General features: G+C 37.0%; 1 protein-coding gene across 2 annotated transcripts in view; it reads right to left on the bottom strand.

The window, feature by feature from the left end:
- The window catches only part of TRPC3 (transient receptor potential cation channel subfamily C member 3), a 52,860-nt gene that overhangs the window by 19,967 nt on the left and 10,356 nt on the right, over positions 1-22,537 (bottom strand). The window contains exons 2-4 of one of the 2 annotated variants that reach the window (XM_081959124.1): positions 18,659-19,433; positions 8,571-8,756; positions 1,274-1,438 (exon numbers count right to left, since the gene is read on the bottom strand). In XM_081959124.1, coding sequence (XP_081815250.1) covers positions 1,274-1,438; positions 8,571-8,756; positions 18,659-19,433 — 1,126 coding nt within the window. The remainder of the gene's footprint in view (positions 1-1,273; positions 1,439-8,570; positions 8,757-18,658; positions 19,434-22,537) is intronic. The other variant, XM_081959125.1, reaches the window with a different exon arrangement.

Here is a 22,537-nt window from a genome sequence, read left to right as displayed (position 1 = left end):
CACGGGTTGTCATGGGGGTACCTAGGTGCTCCCATGTGACACCCCTTTTAGGCGGCCTGCACTGGTTGCCGGTTGTTTTCCGGGTGCGATTCAAGGTATTGATTATGACCTTTAAAGCGCTCCATGGCTTAGGCCCAGGGTACCTGTGAGACCACCTACTGCCACCAGTAGCCTCCCACCGTCCAGTACGATCCCACAGAGTTGGCCTCCTCAGGGTGCCGTCGGCCAAGCAGTGTCGGCTGGTGACCCCCAGGGGGAGAGCCTTCTCTGTGGGAGCGCCTTCCCTCTGGAATGAGCTGCCCCCGGAGCTCCGCATAATCCCTGACCTCCGGTCCTTCCGACGCGCCCTAAAATGTTGGCTTTTCCAGCAAGCCGGCCTGGCCTGTTAATATTAATGTTAATGTTAATTTATTTTAAATGTACTGTTTCTTTTTTTAAAAAAAATCGGTTTGGTCTTTTTGGAATTGGGTTTAATCTTTTTTTAACTTTTGTGATGTGTGTTTTTAATGTTGTACGCCGCCCTGAGTCCTTTGGAGAAGGGCGGCATATAAATCCAAATAAACCTTAAACCTTAAACCATAGGGCTTTGATATGTCTATGATCATTTCTCTTTCCAAATTTAAAGATACTGTAGCATCTCCAGATTGTACTAACAATGGATCTTCCCCATATCCAACTATTAAAGTTGCCTTCTTTTCCTCCTTTTCCAGTCCACTGAAAAAAATGGGTGTTTAGTTATTTGCCTGGCAAATCTGTATGGACAAAGTCTCAGAATATCTTACAAGCAGCCAAGTTTCAATTCAAGTTTGCTCAGAAGTAAAACTCTATTGGTAAGTTCAGCAGAACAGGTTTTTGTATGTGCACCTGGTGTGTCACCTTTTTATTATTACTAAAAATAATGTAAGGTTGCTTTCATCCTTTATGAACAAATGTGCTGCTAAGGTAAATACAGTGTGACTCATTCCCTTTAGCCCTGTGGAAGATGGAAGAGATTTCCATCCATGTGCAAAAACATAAATATAATTAAGCCTATATATATATATTCCAGAATCATCTGTGCACAGAATAATGATAAGGTAAGGAAAGTAACTGTTCATTATACTAAGTAAGAGAAATCAATAATAAATATCATGATGGTTTATACTGTACAAACAGTAATTTGGTAACCAGAATAGTTACTTTATTTTAAAGAGAAGCTTTCATACAAAGGCATGTTCCACAGAGTTAATTAATTTAAATGTAAGGAAAAAATTTAAGATAAGGAATTATTTACCCTGCTACACGGTGCAATCCAGTATCCTGTAGCAAGAAATGGAAGGCCCAATGCAACAACCAGCACAACTAGACACTTGATAGCTATGGTCTGTTCCCGTAATCCTAAAAGGTTTTCATACCAGATGGTCAACAGCTGTTGCTGACAGTTAGGGTGGGCCACAAACTGTGGGAAAACAGAAGAAAAATCAAGTTACACAACACTGTAATTAGTGTTTTGCATCACTGCAAATTTATTTAAAATACAAGTAGTTCTTGACTTATGATCACAATTGAGCCTAAAACTTCTGCTGCTAAGCGAGACAGTTAAGTGAATTTTACCCTATTTTGCAACCTTTCTTGCCACGGTTAAGAGAATCGCAGCAGTTGTTCAGTTAATAACACGGTTGTTAAGTGAATCTCAGTTTTGTCCACTGACTTTGTCAGAAGGTCACAGAGGGTGATCAAATGATCCCAGGACACCACAAGTGTTATAAATATGAATCAGTTGACAAGTATCTGAATGTTAATCACATGACTACGGGGATGCTGCAATGATCATAAGTGGTCGTAAGTCACTTTTAGTAATTTTGAACTGCTGTAAATCGAGGACTACCTGGTACAGATAATCCAAACACTTTTTAAGGGAGGTTTGGCTTTGTTTTATGATTGTATTTATTGCTTTATCAACTCTAAGCTGCTCAGCTGGTTTTAAGATGGGCAGCCTCACCAATGTTTTAAATATGTTGACAATAAAACTAAAATAACTTGAATATTTAAACGGCAATTTCAGTGTCCTCTGTGTGTGTGAGCGAGAGAGGGAGGGAGAGGGAAAGAGAGAGAGATCTTACCTTTGACCAAACAAAAAAAGTAGCTGATCAAATCAATGGCAGCAGATTTTTAAACTTTCATATCTTATCCAAATCAAAAGCAACTTACATCTACTGTCATTTATGTCTCTGCTGAATACTAGTTATGTCTAGGGTACCGTGTTTAATGATGCTAAAATATGTTTTGATTTATGAGCAACAAAATATAAAGTTGAGCAGAGGTTATTTGTCGTCTTGTGCATACTGTCACTGGGAGATAAATTTTAAAGCCTACTTCCAAGAACTAAGTTTTCAAACTTACTTTGATGCAACAAAAATGCATGATGTCTATAAGAGTTAATTCACTTTGGAAAAGAAATAGATACCAGAATAAAATTTATTCATTCAATTTCTAAATCTGCCCATCTCAATCAATAACTCTGGGTGACTTACTGTTAAAAAAATTATTTTGGATCTAGTAGCAGTCATATATTCTTCTTTTTGTGGGGATTTTATTATATTGCTTTTGTACTGCCATCACTAAATGTCTTTTTGGCTTAGACCAGGGGTGTCCAAACTTGGGAACTTTAAGACTTGTGGACTTCAATTCCCAGAATTCCCCAGCCAGCCATGCTGGCTGGGGAATTCTGGGAGTTGAAGTCCACAAGTCTTAAAGTTCTCAAGTTTGGACACCCCTGGCTTAGACAAACATTAAGTCTCTAATATAACATAGTTGGATGTAACAGGGGAAACTGTAGGATGGCCTAGCACTAGACACTTGTTTAACACAAAAACAAAGGAACACATTGTAACTAAACCAGTCAAAGTATTTTTAAGTTTTTAACTTCTATTTTCATAAATCAAAGCTCTAGTGCAAGGTATAAAGTGCTTGTTGTACCATGAAAGAGTTTGTTTCAAATTCTGTAGCTGGGTGAGAGAATACATATTTTGAATGTAGAAAATCCTAGCACAGCTGTCCACGGAATGGTGCTATCTAGGCAGATTTCTGTGCTGGCTGGAGCATACAGTCTCAGTTCATCAAAGATAGCACTTGCAGTGTAGCACAGGAGCTATTTGGGTCCATTTAAATTAACAGTCTAAAAGATACTTGGTTCTTGCTTTCAGAATACTATACAAGCTAAATGAATCTGTTTTTAGCAAAATCATCCAGAACGAACAGAAGCAGCCTAATGAGAAATCCATCAGCTATTATAACATTGACAGATTCATAATTCAAGTTCAATTATAGATTGTTTACTAAAAAAAAGTCCAGTAAATGCAATACCTTCCATCAAACCAATAATGGAATGGCTAACAAGGTTCAGGTATTATTTTTAATTTCCATCATAAATTACACTTATAGCTCAGGTCATCTGTAAAAATTAGAAAGATTTCAAGCCCGATGCTCTGCATATTAAGTAATGTTGGCATGGTCACTAGGAGTTACGCATGACAGAAAAATTGTGTCTTTTGATTATGTACAAGTTGGTGGTTTTATAAGATTATCAGCTTCTAAAACTATATATTACCCCCTCATGGATTACCGCCTTGCCGTGGCGAAGGGGCTTGCATAGCTCAATGAAGCTATGAGCTATGCCATGCAGGGGCACCCAAGATGGACAGGTCATAGCAGAGGGCTTTGACAAAATGTGATCCACTAGAGAAGGAAATGGCAACCCATGCCAGTACCTTTGCCATGAAAACCCCATGGACAGTGTTGTTCATGGGGTCGCGATGGATCAGACACGACTTCGCAACTAACAACAAAAAACTATATATTAATAAATCTGCATGTTGCCACTTAAATCTAACATTGCTTTTTGAAGAGAAATGCATTAAAGTATAAGGTTCTCCAAATGGGATATTTGAAGCTATTAAAGACTTCCTACTGCATTAATTCTTATTGTTGTACAATTCTCTCCTATTATTAGATATGTTTATTTAGCATGTTTCAAAGTTGCCAACATCACAGTAACACTTCAAAAAGCTCAAATGAGATTGGAGATCAAGCACTAAAATAAAAACAGTTGTTCTTTCTTTGGGTGCAAATGGATTTGTTATTTTGGTCATCAGTCATTATGTGATGTTTTTTTTTCTCACATAAGGGACAATAATTGGCTATAAATATATTAATAAAATTGGTTAATATGCAATAAGGATATATATGTATATGTATATCTGGATGTTTCAAAACAGAAAGTGAGACCTCAAATAAAATGTTGCAATACAGAGTGCGTCTATTCAGCATTCTAGACAGCTATGCCCTATTCCTGGCTTCATCTCCTATCCATTATATTTCATTTTATGGCTATTCTGCAAGGAATCTTCTTACAGACAGGCAAGTATGTCTGTGTGTGTGTTTCTTTTTGCAAACGTTAAGTAGACGAGTTTCCCCAATGTAGAGAAGAAGCATTGGTTATAGATATCTAGTCTGGTAATGAAACATCTGCAGGCAAACAACCAAGCTTAGAGAGAACCAAGGACTCCATAGACCTCTGTGTGTGTGTGTGTGTAAATGGACATGATAAAATAGATGAGAGATAGATGATAGATAGATGATAGATAGATGATAGAGAGATAGATAGATAGATAGATAGATAGATAGATAGACAAACAGACCAAACTTTGCAAGAAAATCTCAGTTTTCCATTTAATTTAGCTAACTCAAGAGTTCAGTTGAATTATTATGACAACAACAGCAACATAATAATTATAATTCAAGACCTGGTTTTTTTTTAATGAAGTCAGAAATCATACGATTTCTTTTCTCAGTCTGGTGTCTTCCAGTTGTTCCAGACTACAATCCCTGATATCCACACCCAATTTACTCTACATCTACCTTTTTTAAAATGTTCAAATAAGCAGTAAAACTCTTTGGGGGAGGACTACCCTTGTCAAGAACAGCACACACTGAAAGAAGAAAATTGAATCTATTAATCTTCCACTCTCTTTCTATGGCAAAATCAATTCCATTTCACTTATATAGCAGTTTTAAAATAAAGATAAAATTCCTTTGGCATCACTTGATATATTTTTTCTTCTTTTTAATCCCTCGTACATCAGGGAGTCATCTTTTCTGAGCAGGTGGCATTCATAGGTTTTAGAGTTCCACTGACTTGTCCCAATCCCAATAATTAATTAGGCTTAAACCTGCATAAAGAAAAGAAAAAGGAAAACATCTCCCTACCTGTATTAACATGCTATGTAATATAGGCTTCAGTAGAGGAGATCAGCAGAAAAGACAGAAAGAATCATCATCAATGGATTCGACCTGTCTTCTCAAAGCAATTCAAACTCAATTTAAAAAAAATCAGAACACTTTCTCATTTCTGACAGTGGAACTTCCTTCTTTCCTCCTGCATGTCTTGTTAATATTTTCAAGCAGCGATTATTACACTTTTTTTTTGGCCATGTACCACCTATTCTAGGGACATAATTAGGGTTTCTTCTGTGGGCTATTCACAAATATGCTTCTAACTAATATTCAAAACCACTGTCACCCATAGAAAGCCACAAGTACAAGGAAGGGAACTGTATAGCTATGAAGCATGGGAAAGAGATAACTAGACAGGAAAGGAAGGAAAACAGAGTGAAACTTGATTCAGCTGCAAGTAGTCCTTAACTTACAACCACAATTGAGCCGAAAATTTCCATTGCTAAGGACACATGTTTTAAAGTGAGTTTTGCCCATTTTGCAACACTTTTTTGCCATGATTGTTAAGCAAACCACTGCAGTTGTTATCTGGCTCCCGCCTTTGAATTTGCTTGTTGGAAGCCAGCAGAAAAGGTTACAAATGGTGATCACATGACCTCAGGTCAGTGCAATTGTCATAAATACGTACATGCCCATTGCTAAGTGACCAAAGTTTGATCACGTGATCATAGGAACACCACAATGGTTGTAACTGTGAAAAACAATCATAAGGTGTTTTTTTCCAATGCCACTGTAACTTTGAACAGTCAGTAAAATGAATGGTTGTAAGTTGAAAACTACTTGCATTATAAAAACAACTAAGATTCACAGGTAGCAGGGATGAGCTTAGTTCATTAATCCATCCTTATAATGCTATCTATAGCCATTTGCACCTCCATCTGTGAGATCCTGAAGACACTGAAAAAGTAATTGAACCACCACAAACGTTTTCAGTGAATTCCAGAAAATTGACTCATCCATTTTTATAATTCATTGGGAGGAAAGCTCTTTTTTTCTTCTGAGAAATATTGAACAGTATTACTCAGACTTGAGAGACTCACAAGCTCATAGCATTAATTGCTCTGGGGGAAAATTTTGCTTAAGGGTAATATTAAATCGTCACGTTTAACAGCATACTTTCTATATAGCTACTTTACTAGATTATGAACGTGAACATAGTGCAATTGAAAAGATTCTCAAGTATTACAAAAACAGGACTTTAGTAGTAAAATATGAGGAACAAAAAAGGCCTTCTGCTAATTTGTGCCTGAAAACATATATTCATTTTTTTTATGGGAAAGACCCTGCACATTTATACTGTATCTTTCGAACGTATCCAGGGATGATTACAGTATGTTATGGACCATCTCATATTATCTTACTGCTGCCTAAGCTCTTAATTGTACCCTATTTTGCCAAATGCAAATCATTAAGAAATGATCAGCATGTTTCTGGGGAGTTCCAAGCCAGCAATAAGAAGTCACTGACTACACCATTGAACTTTCTTCCTAGATCATTTGTATACTCTACTAAACATATGAGCAGGAAAGAAACAGTATAGGATGAGCTGAAAAAAAAGATGCTTAGTCAAAGAATCAGAGGTGTTCCATTAGCATACTTCCTCTCAAAATAGAAAGTCCTTGAACATATATATAATCAAGAATTTAAAAATGCATCAAATGTTGTTTTAACAATGGTTGAGTCTAAAGACATTATCCGCATCATTTAATCAGAGTTGGGCATCTCAGAAAGCTCTCTTTAACAAGTGACTGGCTTCAACACATTGAGATTTATATCAGAAGCCATGAAAAAGTATGAGGATATACGGCAATGGTGAATGCAGATCCATTCAAGTAAAAATAAATCTAGGTGGTATAGTTCCATCCTGTAATCATCTGCCAGTAGAGTATCAGGAATGATGACCCAAGGTAATCTTCCATCAATAATGTGATCCAGAAAGCATCGGCATTTAATTTTTTTTATAGTTCCTTCTTTAAAAATAGTAACCTATCCTTAGCAAGGATTTGTTTCTCAATTTTCATCTAGAAATATTCCATACATCATATCATAACAGATACAAATACAAGATGATCTATACCATCTTTTCAGTCCTGAATTTTTTTCTGGAAGTAACTGGAAATAATAAAGCTACATTTTGGTATGGGCATGATGCAGCATTCCAATCTGAAAACAGTGGCACAATACTTGCAACAACAGTATTGGGCATTTTTCAAGACAAGTACCATTTTGGATATAATAATAGTATTATTATAATATCATATATAGCTAAATCTAAGCATAGTTTACATTGACAAAATGTCAGCTGCATGTGTGTGCATATATGTATGGGTGTATTTGTATATTACTATTTGGGATTATATTTTAACTATTTTATTATGTGTTTTTAGTGACTGAGTATTGGTGATGAATGCTGTCCTGATCATTTGTTACTGTGTGATGGATAAAGAGATACAGATATGAAAAATAAATAATGAATAAAACTGTAAGATCCTGGTAGTTTTATGAGTGAAAGGATTTAAAGAAAGTTTCTCATTGCTAAGAATTTTCATTAATGATTCCACAGTTGTTAATCGTGGAAAGGAAGCAGGAGGAGGGGAAAAAAGAAGGGTGATGAGGATAAAAAGCTACAAGCTTGGTCTTCTCCACTTTCAGTTTAAGGCAACAAAAAAAATCCAATCTGGAAATTCCAATAAAACATTTGGAAAGCAAAAAATAAATTAGACAATCCCAGGACAATCCCAGGCAAAGTGAACCAAAGTCTAAAACGAAACCCGGGGGGAAATTGAGGGTGAATAGCCATTTACCCATTTTACCTATTGCTTTTGGCACTTGTATTATTCTGACATCTAAGCCCTGTACATTTAAATGGAATAGAAATACACACTATGTACAAATCATTGTACAAATCATTGCCTGTATCACATGCAAATATTTACATCTGAATTAAATGGCAATGGAATTAAAAGCAAAATAAGAATACAGCATGCTCTTATTTATTAAAAAAATACAAATTCTGTTATTGATCCTGAAAGTAGAAGCACAACATGGTTGTTTCTTATCTTTAAAGGCTTTCATAGCCAAAAACAGACATACAGAACATTATTAATTGGATTATGTATGACAGTGCTATCATCTTTTAAAAGGCCAATTTCACCCTATCTTTGACAACTGTTTAACAGCATATTATTCCAACAGAGGAAAAAGATAAAATTGACACTAAAATGTTTAAGGTTATTAATGCATGCAGGTTTATGACAGAGTCCACTAGATACATTGTTTGAAAGATAATTCTTTACCTTTTTGACTTCGTATTTAATTGCCAGTTTGACACGACTCAGTGAAGGTCTGTGCCTCTGAATTTCAACGGGCTCTGCTTCCAAATCTCCATTTAGAATGGCTTCCACCTCTTCAGAATCCCGACAGAGATCAAGAACACCCACAACAAAGTCCTTGCATTGCATAGACAACTTACGGTAATCATTCTAGAAGACAGAAATATAACAGCTTCTGAGCCTTTAGGACATAGACAAGCATTGCCCTAAATAATTTAATGGTTATCTATCTTCCTAACTTGTACGCATTTTTATAACAGTTACATTACATGTTTATAAATGACACCATGCCCGCCTTTTTCATATTATTTAAATGATAGTTTACAGTGCACACAAATGCATACACATATGAGATATAGTTAAGAAAGGTAAAATAAATTATTAAATGAAATATTCATTAGTGGAAAAACTTCAATAATTGCAAAAGAATGATGTTTCAGTAGGTGTGAGAGATTATGGCACATACAGTGATGGAAGATTTTTTGGAAAGATAAACATGGCTTCAGCCCTACAAGGATTTTTAGCTTAAACGTTTATATTGTAGACCAAATATTAAGGAAAGCAAGAATGGCATGACAGGCTCAACAAATCCATTGTAAAGCATTTACATTAAATGATGAATCACTATATTTGATAATGAGGTGAAGATTCTTAATAGCAGCTTACAGCATATTGCAGAAATACACTTTAATAAATTCAACTATACCGCAGTCATGTGTTAAAAGATATGTTAAAGATGATCAGGGGACTGGAGGATAAAACATATGAAGAACAGTTGCAGGAATTAGGTATGCCTAGTGAAAAGAAGTAAAGGTTATAAGTAAAGCAGTATTCCAATGTCTAAGACACTGCCACAAAGAAGAGGGGATCAACCTGTTCTCCAAAGCACCGGATAGCAGGACAAGAAGCAATGAATGGAAACTATCAAGGAGAGAACCAACCTAGAACTAAGGAAACATTTCCTCAAAGTTAGAACAATCAGTGGAACAGTTTGCTCCAGACGTTTTGTGTGTTCCAATACTGGAGGTTTTTAAGAGATTGGACAACTGTTCTGACCCCCTTCCTCCTTTGCCCACACAGAACACGCTCCGGAACAGTATAAGGGAACAAGGTTTATTGCACAAACAAACAGAAGGTTCCGTGGCAGTAAACCACCAAGACAAAACTCACAAAAACAAAACACGAAAGCAGCTATCCAGCTTGCTAGAATTCCAGACTAGAACTTCTGGCATAAGTCCTCTGTTGACTGCTGCAAAGGGCGTATGCACAGTCAACCCTTTTTATAACCTGGAGAGGAGCCTCCTGATCAGCAGCTGAGAGCTCTTACCGCCAATAATTATGCCCATGCTCCTTGCGTCTATGGGCGCGGCGATAACGAGCGTCCAGGAACTCCCTGTTCAGCTCTGACTCCCTGTCTCGTGACTCCTCCCCACTGCTCCAAGGCATGGCATTGGGAGCCCCCCTCCTCTGGCTCTCACCGCTGCTCCATGCCTCAGGCGCCTCCTGGTGGCCGACCAGACTCCCCGATCCCTGCTCAGCATCGGAACCCTGTCCAGGGTCCTCCACCTCCTCTTGAGCCGACTCATAGGGACCCTCACTCTCGGAGTCTGGTGGCAGCGGCAACGTCTTGCTGGGCCACAACAGACAACTATCTGAAATGGTATAGGGCTTCCTGCTTGATCAGGGGCTTGGACTAGAAGACCTCCAAGGTCCCTTCCAACCCTGTTTTACTGTGACGTGGGAAAACCATGACTTTGACAATGTATATCTTTGTGTAGTGTTACTGCACTTTAAAACTTTAAGCTGGTTAAAGGTAAAGGTTTCCCTTTCCAGTTGTGTCCGGCTCTAGGAAAGTAGTGCTCATCTCCATGTCTTAAGAGAACGAGCCAGCATTATGGAAAGCCATTCCCATGGTCATGTGGCCAGCATTACTATAAGCTGAGGCACATGAAATGCGGTTACCTCCCCACCAAAGTGGTATCTATTTATCTACTGGCATTTGCATGCTTTCAAACTGTTAGGTGGGCAGGAGATGGGGCAAGTAATAGGAGCTCACCCCATCGCGCAGCTCTTGGGTCTCAAACCCAGGCTGTCAGTTTTCCAGCGGACAAGTTCAGTGTGTTTAACTGCTGAGTCATCGCATCCCTAAAGCTTGGTTACAGAATAGCAAGAGGTACCTAGTGTCTATAGAAAGTTGAAGATTAAGAAATTAGTACCACCCCTCCTCCAAAAAGATCAAAATGTGTGCATGCTATATCCAGATCATTTCAAAGAGTCTAGTACAACTTTATGTTCAACAATTGTTTCACTTTATGCACTCTTATGTGCTTTAGTTATATTCCCCAATATTACCTCATATACTTGGCAAGAGGAGAAACTGGCAATGAATCAGCTTGCAAACTCATCTCAGACTAAAGTGCTGTGGTCAGCTCCACATAGCCTTATTTGTCATGTTATAAAGCTCTAAAATGATGGATTGCAGGAATTGAATCTTTAAGGAAAACTCATATCTGTCAGCTCTGGTTTAATTTTTGGATTCCACACACACGCACACACGCACACACGCACACACACATTTGTTCCCTATCTGCAGCATTCTATAATATCTGTCCCGATGAAGGGTTTGGTAAAACTCAACAGTTTATACTTTTGTTTCATTTTGGGTGGTGTTAAAGATATTGCCCATTTTAGATCTTTTTATAATTTACAGTCACTCTGGCTTATTATGAGAAGTTAAGGCCAGAGGAAAAATCATTTTCACAAACATTGCATGAAGTTACAGAAATAAAATGGATAAATAGCAATAGCACTTAGACTTATATACTGCTTCACAATGTTTTACAGCCCTCTTTAAACGGTTTACAGAGTCAGCCTATTGCCCCCCAACAATCTTGGTTCTCATTTTACCCAGCTCGGAAGGATGGAAGGCAGAGTCAACCTTGAGCTAGTCAGGATCAAATCGAACTCTTGGCAATGTGAGCAGAGTTAGCCTGCAACACTGCATTTTAACCACTGCACCACCACGGCTTTTCTTTCTATAAACGAAGTACCGTAAATGAAAGTTCCAAAAGCAGTGTTGGATAGAGAGAACAGCCACTTGATGGCTACTTTGAAGATACAGCTGGTTCAGAATGCAGTAAGGAAAGTACTTGTAGGCCTGCTTCTATATGACAATGTGACACTTTTACTTTGCTAGTTGCATTGGTTATCAGTTGTCTTCCAGGTGTAATTCAAGGTTCTCATTCTCAGTTATAAAGACTTTCATTGATTACAACAATGGATATTCATAGGACCATTTTTCTCCAATCATTTCTTCCCATTCTGTAAGGTAGGTTGATATGATTCAGTCCCATCAATAAAAATCTTATGGGACCCCAAAGGCATGTCTTCTCTGTTGTCATTCTTGCACTCTGGATGGCATTCTTGGAAATCCCTATAGTTCCAGCCATGTTCTTTATGATAGCTTTAAAACCTAGTTTTTCTAGCAGGTCTCGGCCAGGTCAATTATAAAGTTTAATTTTTTAAAAAATGTGTCTGAAGTAATGATGATTTTATGCTTAGGGTTTCCTTGAATTACTTGCTGTCAGGCAGCCTTATAAAATGGAAAAAATAATGAATGATTATGTGCTAGGCTGAGCAATAGCAGCATATTTTATTTTCAAGAAAACAATTATTTTTCTTTAACATTTCTCCTTAATATTTCTTAATTCCTCAATTCTTTAAAATATTTAAAGAACAAAGGCCTGTTCTCAGCATTATTTAACTGAATATAGCCTGCAGCTTTCCTTTTAATGTAGAATCATAAAATTACCTGTATCTTTTTTAGATTAAGGAATATAATCTGTCTGGCTTCAAATGAGTTTTAATCTTTTAAAAATATTTTAATCTTAGTAACTTAATTTAAGGTGCTATATTAAATCTTTCATTTCTTAACATTGTTCACTTCTCGCTCTGAATCCAAGCTTTTAAATGGCAGAAAAATACTACAATTCCATGCATTGTTTCTAAAGTTAATAGCACCAAAATAATTTGGACTTATTTTCAAGAAAGTAGAATTTGAAAAAACAAAATGAAGTTGCAAATATTAGCTCCTTTGTTTTATTTCAATCACATCCAGAATGTTTCGGACATCTGTGAATCCGGCAGCATTTTGTTCTGAACATGCCCTAAACACTGCTTAAATTATTTTTAAAAGATATCTGCAAAATCCAGATACCATTCAAATTAGGAGTGAATTTCATTATAGCTGCTACTGGACAGTAATCCCCCTACATATTGCTGTGATTGGTAGGGGGAGAGAAACAGAACAATACAGCAGTCACCTTTGTACTTAATGTTTAATGATGCTTTTTATTACAACTAATAATCTTACAATTTTAATGCTATATTGCCATTCATGTTTTAACTGTGAACCTAGTTAGAGGTTTATAAGCCAGTATAGTTGTGTTTATATATTACATATTATATATTAAGACATTCAATAATGTAATTGCTTTATTTTGATATAAGATGCTGTCTAAGCCCACCCACTGAATGAGGAAAACATTTTCACAGTGTTGAAACAAAAAGGGATTTATACCCTAGCACTTAAACTATGAGGATGTATCTTTCAGTCCAGCCCACAAATGAATGCCAAACAGATTGAGATAATAAAAAGACATGGAAAAGGAATGGCGTTTTTGTACATACTGAAAAGCTGAGCTGAACCTGGCTCTCCAGTACATATGGGAAAGTTCTAATAATAGCCACAGCAGTAAATAAGAATGTAGGAGATCCGAAGCAGTTGAAATGACAATTTAGTATGATCTTACAGTTCTGCCTACTTACATACATGTCATTATATCTAAAGTAGTACAAAGGTTTCTTTACACCATAGCTGCTAAATCAAAGCCACATGATTTAAACTGCCCAGAAATTACTATGCCACAATAAAGATGCCAGAATGTATAACATATATTACCATAGATTCTATACATACCTTGCTAGGTTCCACAATAGGAGGCTAGTATCAACTCTCAATCGAGCAATTACATAAAGCAAGGATCTTTGTAAAATGGCTAATACATTTTAAAATTACTTTGCAAATAATATACTGAGAAGGCTCACCTACAAGGCCTATAGAAATTTAGAGTTGGTTGGTTAAATTGCTATCAACAGTGACAATTTATTTCTAGCTGTTATGTTATCATGTTCCTATAGCAATGGATCTGAGACCAACCACTTCTCCTTCACTTAGAAAATGGTTTGAAAGCAGCTTCAAAGGGCTTGCCACTGAGTTGGATCTGCTTTAACTAAAATGTATAGCAGGTCAACAAAAAGCCATTGCATCAGACTTAGGCATTTTATGGCACACAGGAAAGCTGTACACCCTAGCAAGAGAAAGAGAACACAGGAAGAAAAAATTATGCTCTACCACTGATGTGCCTGTTTTTTTATTTTCTCCAGTAAAAGACTTCAACTCAGCCAAGAGCCTTTATTTATTTATTTAGTTTATATCATTTATACAGCCATTTCACGCTGCTTACTTGAGCTCTGAACAGCTTACAAGATTGAAAACAAACTTTCTATGTCAGTTAGCATCTGCAGTATATGAAACTGCTGTTGCTTTAAAGTCATTGGAGTTTTTTAAAAAATAGCCTTGCTAAGCACAATATAGGGTGAGAAAGGAATGATAAAAGTCAATTAAAATGTACAGTTAATTAGTACAAGAGTATGAAGCAAATTAAGTTCTCCCCATCCCTAATTGATTCTGCTTCTTAATCAGAGTTCTCTCAGTAATTGCTCTTTTCTATAGCTCTCGTAAATTTAAGATCTAATAATCTAAGAAATGCCCTAATGGACAGTTACTGCTGTGCTTGATTTTTGTAGAGTAAGAACAACTTGCAGGTTACTACATCAACAAAACATGAAAACTTATTAAGGCTTTGTAAATGTAATTAGCTGCATTCAGCTGAACATTTCCTGGATTCAAAATATGACATTTCTATATCAGTCTGTGAGTAAATAATTACTGCATTCATATATCACTCTAAGCATTACTTTAAACTATGGATTGTTCGTTCAACTAAAATAGTTGGATTCATTATCTATTCATGTCAAACCAGAAGGGCCAGGTTCACATACTGTGTTTCCCCAAAAATAAGCCAGGATCTTATTTTCTTTTGACCCACGAAATAATCGCTTGGCCTTATTGTCGGGGAGGTCTTATTATTTTTGAGGTGCAGAAGATGGCAAGCGTGGTCAACTCATGGCTGCTGCCATGTTGCGCATTGCTGGGCCTGCCACTCTTTTTGCGGTGGCCATTAGTGTGACAGAAGGGGCATGGTGGCTAGGGTTTCGGGAGCGGCCATTAGGTAAGGGTGTGTGGGATGCATGGGGCATGTTCCCCTCTCCCTTCCCCCCCCCCGGCCTCACCTGCTCACCTTGTGTTGTTTGTGCGGCAGTGTTCCAATATCTAAATGGTTCTACAAGGAAGAGGGAGTTAAGGTATTCTCCAAAGCAACTGAGGACAGAACAAGAAGCAATAAACAGAAACTAATCAAGTAGAAGGAACCTAGAACTAAGAAGAAATCTCCTAACAGAACAATTAATCGTGGAATGGCTTGCCTCAAGAAATTGTGGGTGTTCCATCACTGGAGATTTTTAAGGAGAGATTGGACAGTCATTTATCTGAAATGGTATAGGGTCTCCTGCTTGAACAGAAGATTGGATTAGAAGACCTCCAAGGTCCCTTCCAACTCTGTTATTCTGTTAAGAACTTAATCTCAGAAAACTTTGTTCTAAGTGTCACTATCACTGAGACAAGCACTGTCAGGAGGAATATCTGCAGGGGTGTCAAAAAATATAGTTATATTTTTAATATATAGTTCATGGTTCATTCAATCATTGCTACTGTATTTTTCAGAGTGTAAGATGCACCAGAGTATAAGACGCATCAAGATTTTGAAGAGGCAAATTGCAGACCTCCCAAAAATGGCCCATTTTTCGTGAAAACAGCCCCATATTTTTGTCAAAAAAAAGAGCATGCATAGCCTTTAGGAGGCTTATAGAGTGCTCCTGGGGGCTGGGGGGGGGGACAAAATTGAGCAGAAACGGTCTGTTTTTCACTCATTTCTGCCCTCCCCAGCCCTCAGGAGCACTCTGAAAGCCTCCTAAAGGCTATGCACAGCCATTTTGGTAAAGGGGGCAAGGTTTCAGGAGGCAAAAAATGCTGTATTCAGTATATAAGACGGACCCAGATTTTCCTCTTTTTTTGAGGGAAAAAGGTGTGCCTTATACTCTAAAAATACGGTATGTCTCTTTTTCACATGCACTTCAATGAACATTCGAAAGGGCAAGGTCTCAGTCTTGGAGTCTTTGACTCGCTTTCTCCACTAGGATTGAGATTTTTAGGTTTCAGATTTTTAGCACTTCCTTCTAAACTATTTTTGTAATTCTAACTATTGTCAACTGTACAGTATCTAGACCAGTGATGGCAAACTTTTTTTGGCTGCCGTGCCAAAAGCAGGAAGAGCACAGGGGGGGCGTGTGCTGACGTGCCACACCCATAATGATATGTGCATGACCCCCCAGCGTGCGCGCATGTGTGCAATCAGCGATAACTCCCCCCTGCTTTTGCCGTGGCTTTTTCACCTTACCCAGGCTCCAGAGGCTTTCTAGGAGCTTGAGGAGGGTGAAAACAGCCTCCCCCCCCCAGACGCCTTCCGGAGACCTTAGGACCTTTCCTGAAGCCTACGGAGGGCAAAAAATCCACCTAAGGGGAACCCGGAAGTTCGGGAATGGTAACTTCCGGTTTGTCCGTAGGGCCGATTTTCGACTTCTTTAGCCTTTCAGGAGGCTTCCCTGAAGGCCCCAGAGGGTAAAAAACGCCCCTACGAGCAAACTGGAAGTCCGTTCCTGAACTTCTGGTGTGACCGTAGGACCATTTTTTTCGTGCTTTGGAGGCTTCAGGAGGGCAAAATCGGCCTCAAAAGAAGGCCGAAGACAGCTGGCCAGCGCACGCATGCTGTGGCACGTGTGCCATAGGTTCGCCATCATGGATCTAGACACATAAATTATCTAACAGGAAAGGTAGTTCCAAACTACATACACACAATAATGGATCACCTTAGCACAAGATATATAATAAGAAAAACTGCAAAACTGCTATAAATTGACAACACTTAACTTGCTATATTGCAGAAAGGTCATCCATATATGCTTATTGTTCTATGAAATTATAATATAAATCATATACAAAATTTGTATAGTCATACAAATTTTTAATCATTCCATACATAGTGAAATGATTAAACATCAAAAAATCTGAATATAACAGTCACACAAAACATCAGATTTGCAAATAGGTCAAGCTTTAATTTCACAGCAGTTGCTCCACATAATAAATGTCTTTGAAACTGAACTGAACTGCATAATATGGTTGGACTCTGATTTATTCATTTCTATGTTTTAAGGCAGTCCAATAAACATATGCAATGACCACCAATTTTTGTTTCTTCATCATCCCACAAACACATACTCATACACAAATTGACATGTATTTTCTTCACAGTTCTCTAGGCTTGGAACAGTTTCACACATTAATGTGCCTTCTGCCTCCTCATAATAATTTAAGGGAAAGTTAATTTAAAAAGTGTAATCTAACAGTGACCCTGAAAGACCCTAATGAAATGTTTGTTACAGTTGGAAAGATGTGTCATTTGTATAACTAATTTTGTTCACAATCTGTCTCTTCTGACCCATTTTTTTTTCTTTTCAGTAAATGAAGATTTTCGGGGATAGAATTTTTATTTTATATAATAGTAGATATGTAATCAGAACAAATCCTTACAAAAAAGGAGCCAAATAAATAAATCCAGAAAAATAGTATAATCAGCATTTTATAATATTAAAATATATAATATTTTATAATATTTTGGGGGAGGGAATGAAAAGTAGAACTATTATACAAATTTTAATAGAATCATGGAAGTGTAATATATTTCTATCATACCAGTGACCATAATATTTAGATGGGAAAATGATAAAGGCATTCAGAATTATATAAACCACAATGTTCAAAAGCTGAGAATGGGCATAAGAAAACTCATTTGTTTGCTGGATTTGCATAATGGAGCTCAAACCAATTAATAAAGCATTTCCTCTTATTTCCCTTACAACAGGGGTGTCCAAACTTGGGAACTTTAAGACTTGTGGACTTCAACTCCCAGAATTCCCCATGCTGGCTGGGGAATTCTGGGAGTTGAAGTCCACAAGTCTTAAAGTTCCCAAGTTTGGACACCCCTGCCTTACAACAACCACCTTGCAATGTAGATTGGACTAGACTAAAGTCACCCAGGGGTTTTTATGGGTGGATTTGAACGTGAAACTCTTAGGTATCCAAGTCCAACACTTAAATCATTAGTCATTTAGGTCCTAAAACTTGGATACTCATGTGGTTTTCAGTAAGCTCATTTTTTAGTATTTTATTTTGTACCTACCAAGTCAAGCGCCACATTATTTTCATTTCAAGCGAAGCTATTTTTCAAAGGAATCTTACATCATAATAGCAACACAAATAGGGTTAGATATGTCTTGAGCCTTGAGTGTGTGGCACTGCCAGGGTCTGTACTCTTCTTCACTTTACTTTAAAAACAAAACAAAACTGCCACTCGCATGCTAAAAAGAAAAATATCAAACTAATCTATCCAGGTTAAAAATAATGCTTTTCCCCCTGCACGTACCTGAAGGGCATTCTTAGAAAATTAGAATGTTTGGACCATTATTTGATTTAGAAACCTAGCCACTTGCCAGGAGAAAAAAATAGTCTGGTGCAAGCACCCTAGAATACAATTTAACAGTAGGAAGCAACCATACCAGCTTAAAATTTGGTAAATGGGGATCTGTTTGATTCAGAAAGCCCAGCAAAGCCCTCATTTTATACTAGTTTCTCAATTCCAAATGTGCTCATTGACCCAAAAGAGAGTAAGGGTCTTCAGATAAAGTGCAGAAAAATAATGTAAAGTCAGAATAGTGTAACGCCAAGAAAAGAAAAAGCATGAAAAGAGACTTACTTTGAATTCTTTTTCAATATTAGCCAGTTTGGCAAGCTCATTGCTAAGTTCTAGAGCAGTGAGGACTGGATCTTCACTAGACAAGGACAGATAGGCTGGACTGGCCAACCCTTTGTAGGCATTTATTCTTGATCTAGAATGACTAAAAGAATCAATCTTCTGTTTCTCAGTGCAATCATTGCACTTACAGAAATAATCATGGGGCCTCTCTATCCTTGCCCCTTTCATTAGCAGCATGTGTACCACTTCATACTTCTGACAATGAGCAGCTAAAATGATGGGTGTGATGTCTGGGGAGAAGCGGGTGCCATCTTCATCATAAGAATAAAAGTCATCGTCTTGGAGCTCCTGCTCACAGGGGCTCAGAGTCAGCCGCTTACTAGCTGCAAACCCAGGATGATTCAAGATTGCTTCCACAATCCGGATATATCCTTTGCTGATTGCAAGTAACAGAGCATCTCCAATTCGTGCCAGATTCTCCTTTTTTAATAAAAGTTCTGTCACTTCGAGATGTTCATTCCCTACAGCAAGCTGCAAGGCATTTTGGCCCATGTAGTCAACGCAATTCACATTTAATGTTTTCGACTCTTCCAACATTTTGCGCACCACAGGAATGTTCCCATATTCCGCAGCATCCAAAAAACGCTCTTCCTCAGCTGTGAGGCTTGTGCCCCTGTCGTTAAACATAAAAGCTGGGCCTCTGATAGCTTGCCGTCTTCCCTTTTCTCTCATCATAGTTGTTCGTCTCAAAGAAGGGCTTCCATCAATGAACCTACTGAGCAAAAACAGTCATTATGGAAATTTTTTCATGGCAGCATCTCTACAGAATCTAAACCAGCTTCCTAAAAACAGCTCCTTTACCCAATTATCTACTGTTCACACTTTATTTTGACAGTTGGTCACCTCTAAATAATATTTCATTGTAATGGTAATTACTTTAAGATGCTGTGTGAATAAAAGATCTACCAGAAATAATTGTCCGAAAGATCTGTTTAGAAAGACAAAAATATTCACATGTAGGATGTTCATAAATGTAAATGTATATACTTTACATAAATGTTATATACATCTCCCTAACATATTACATTTTCACAAAGAAGATTAAATTAGATATTTCGGGAAATCAGTGGTATTATATACATTATGGTGGTCATAATTAGTTTATCTGTCCAGAAACATCACAGTTTTATAATTCTGTCATTTAGTTTTAACATTTATATTCGGTAGTATGTTTGCCTATGTTTATAGAATTAATAGTGAATTATTTCATTTGCTTCTATTGATTTTAGAAAATGTCTAAATTTTCTTTTTGAATTTGCGCTTTGTAACATACTATATTAGTTGCATAAAATATTGGTTAGTGACTGAATTACAGTTTAAAAGAAGATTTTTTACCAAATGATGTTTCATTGTTATTTGACTCCAAATATTCAAATATTTGACTCCAAATATTTCAGACACAAATATTAATGAAGCTCAAGCTTTTCTTTTAGGTATTATGGACAAACTAATCAAAAAACAGTTGGGACACTATTTTTTTGTATGATGACTGCTGCAAGGAATGTATATGCCAAACATTGGGGTGGGGAGGGATGTTGACTGTTGAAAAATGGATTTTCAAATTGACTGAATTAGAAGAAATGGCAAAACTAACTGCTTTATATTAGAGGACAGATTAGGCAACTTTATAAGAGACAGGAAGCAGTTTATGGATTTTCTACATGTTAATTACAATGACAGATGGTGAAGAGAGGGATTTGAAGATTAGTGTAATGTTTGGGTTAACTTGTTGACAGTTTTTTCCCCTTTTACCATATATATATACATATATATATATATATTTGTTTATTAGGCAGATTTCCACATCTGGTATATTTGCATATTAATATAGAATTTTGCAAAATGTTAAAAGAAAAACTTGTTACATAAGGGGAGAAAAACATATTAGATTTTTAAATTTTATTTTTCAGCATCCAGACGGGGTAACTTTCCAACTGAATATTTTTAAAGAAACTAAAAAATTGCATCTTTCTATGGCATTTCTCTCCTTTTGCAGTGAAAACATGAAAATATAATTCTCAAACTGTCGTACATCATCAAACAAAACTTAACAGATTACAAAGCAGGACATTCAATTTTCATACTGCTACAATCAAAATATTCTTAACAGTATATAAAAGGCATAGTCAATCTTTTTATACCTACCGCCCACTTTTGTATCTCTGTTAGTAGTAAAATTTTCTAACCGCCCACCGGTTCCACAGTAATGATGATTTATAAAGTAGGGAAGTAACGTTCCTTTATAAAATTTATAAAGCAGAGTTACAGCAAACCCCTACCGCCCACCACGAAAGCTGGAGCGCCCACTAGTGGACGGTAGAGACCAGGTTGACTACCACTGGTATATAAGATAAGACATTCTGGAGATTGAGAAGTTCCCTGAGGATAGACTCTAGGATGAATCCAAAAGCTTGGAATAACAATCTCTGATCCTAATCAGATTGGATCTTGCAGTATATGCAGTAAGATATTTTAAAGGACCCATGGCAAATACCATTTAAAATGTCTAATTTAAAAATAAATAATAATAACAAAGAACATCTTTATACATTAAATTCCAATCAGCCATAAAATGGCCTCTTCTTTATTCAATTAATTATAGGACTTCTGGAGGGAATCCAGCTTCACTATCTTCCAGAAGGTCAGGAAAATTCCACCTCATGGAGTAAGATGATACATATCAGAGAATGACTGCCGAGCCTTAGTCCTTGTCACATAAAAGAAGTGATAGCCTACCAGCTATTTCTCTTATCAAGGCCATACATAAAATCTTAAAATGTTTTGCGATGGACATAATGTTTTACAGTAAAAGTATTTTTATTTACCCCAATTTAAAACGTAGTGGAATCATCACAAAGGGCACAAAAAGATGTAATAGCTGTTTCAAATATGGAAAAGCTTTTCATCAGAGGAAAATATTTAATTTGCTCTCTGACAGATAATACTGCATGATGCTTTTGCCTGACTGGTAAATCTGTTAGGTATTCCTTCTGTTCTTATGGCTTGTTTATTATTATTGTTGTTGTTGTTGTTGTTGTTATATCAACTGAATATTCAAAAAGGCATCACAAATGCCATTGACTGGTGCTAATGGTTGTCATGGGTTGCTGCAAGCGTCCTAGGTATCAACCAAGTACCTTAAGATATACGATATTCCAAGTAGCGCAGTTTTTTGCAGTTCCGCTGGTGTTAGTGCAGAAAGCTGCATCATCATCATCATCATTCAATTTTAAACTGGTCAAAGTTTTCCTTTTAATGACTTCCAGTAGAAAGAGACTTACATTTAAATTACACATGTATAATCTTTACTGAAAGTTTAATAAAATTAACTTATGGAAAAAGGAATTGTAACTCTGTTGGAAATAAATGGCAATTATCCAGTATCATTACTTTTTTATGATGGTGTGAAATTTTATTTATCAAGCCAGGAGCACTTCCACTTTGTAGTCATGTCTGCATGGTTCCTTAAACAAGCATGACTGCTCATCAAAGGTGGAAAACATCTTCCGCCTTGGGAAACCCTGAAAAATACAAAGGGTCTGTGACAGAGACTAGAAAGGGCTGGAATTTTAGTCCCCTCTGAGGTAATGTTTCTGTTTGAGTTTTCGTCTATTCTGACACATTGTGGTGTGTTCACCCACATTTACTTTCTTGAAAACTGACAAAACAAACTTTCTAATTTGGCAGTTTGCCACTATGTTTTGGCAGCATTAAATCCAAGCAATCGGGGGACAAAAAAATCAAAGAACTGCAGCATCTATGTACACACACTGGGCTGCATATTCCAGATACACTTTTTTATATACGCTCAAATTTATT

This window comes from Natrix helvetica (genome assembly GCF_964273705.1).
Source record: "Natrix helvetica genome assembly, chromosome: 7".
NCBI classification, from domain to species: domain Eukaryota; kingdom Metazoa; phylum Chordata; class Lepidosauria; order Squamata; family Natricidae; genus Natrix; species Natrix helvetica.
The sequence above is the reverse complement of the archived record's forward strand: the minus strand, read 5'-3'. Positions and strand labels throughout refer to the sequence as shown.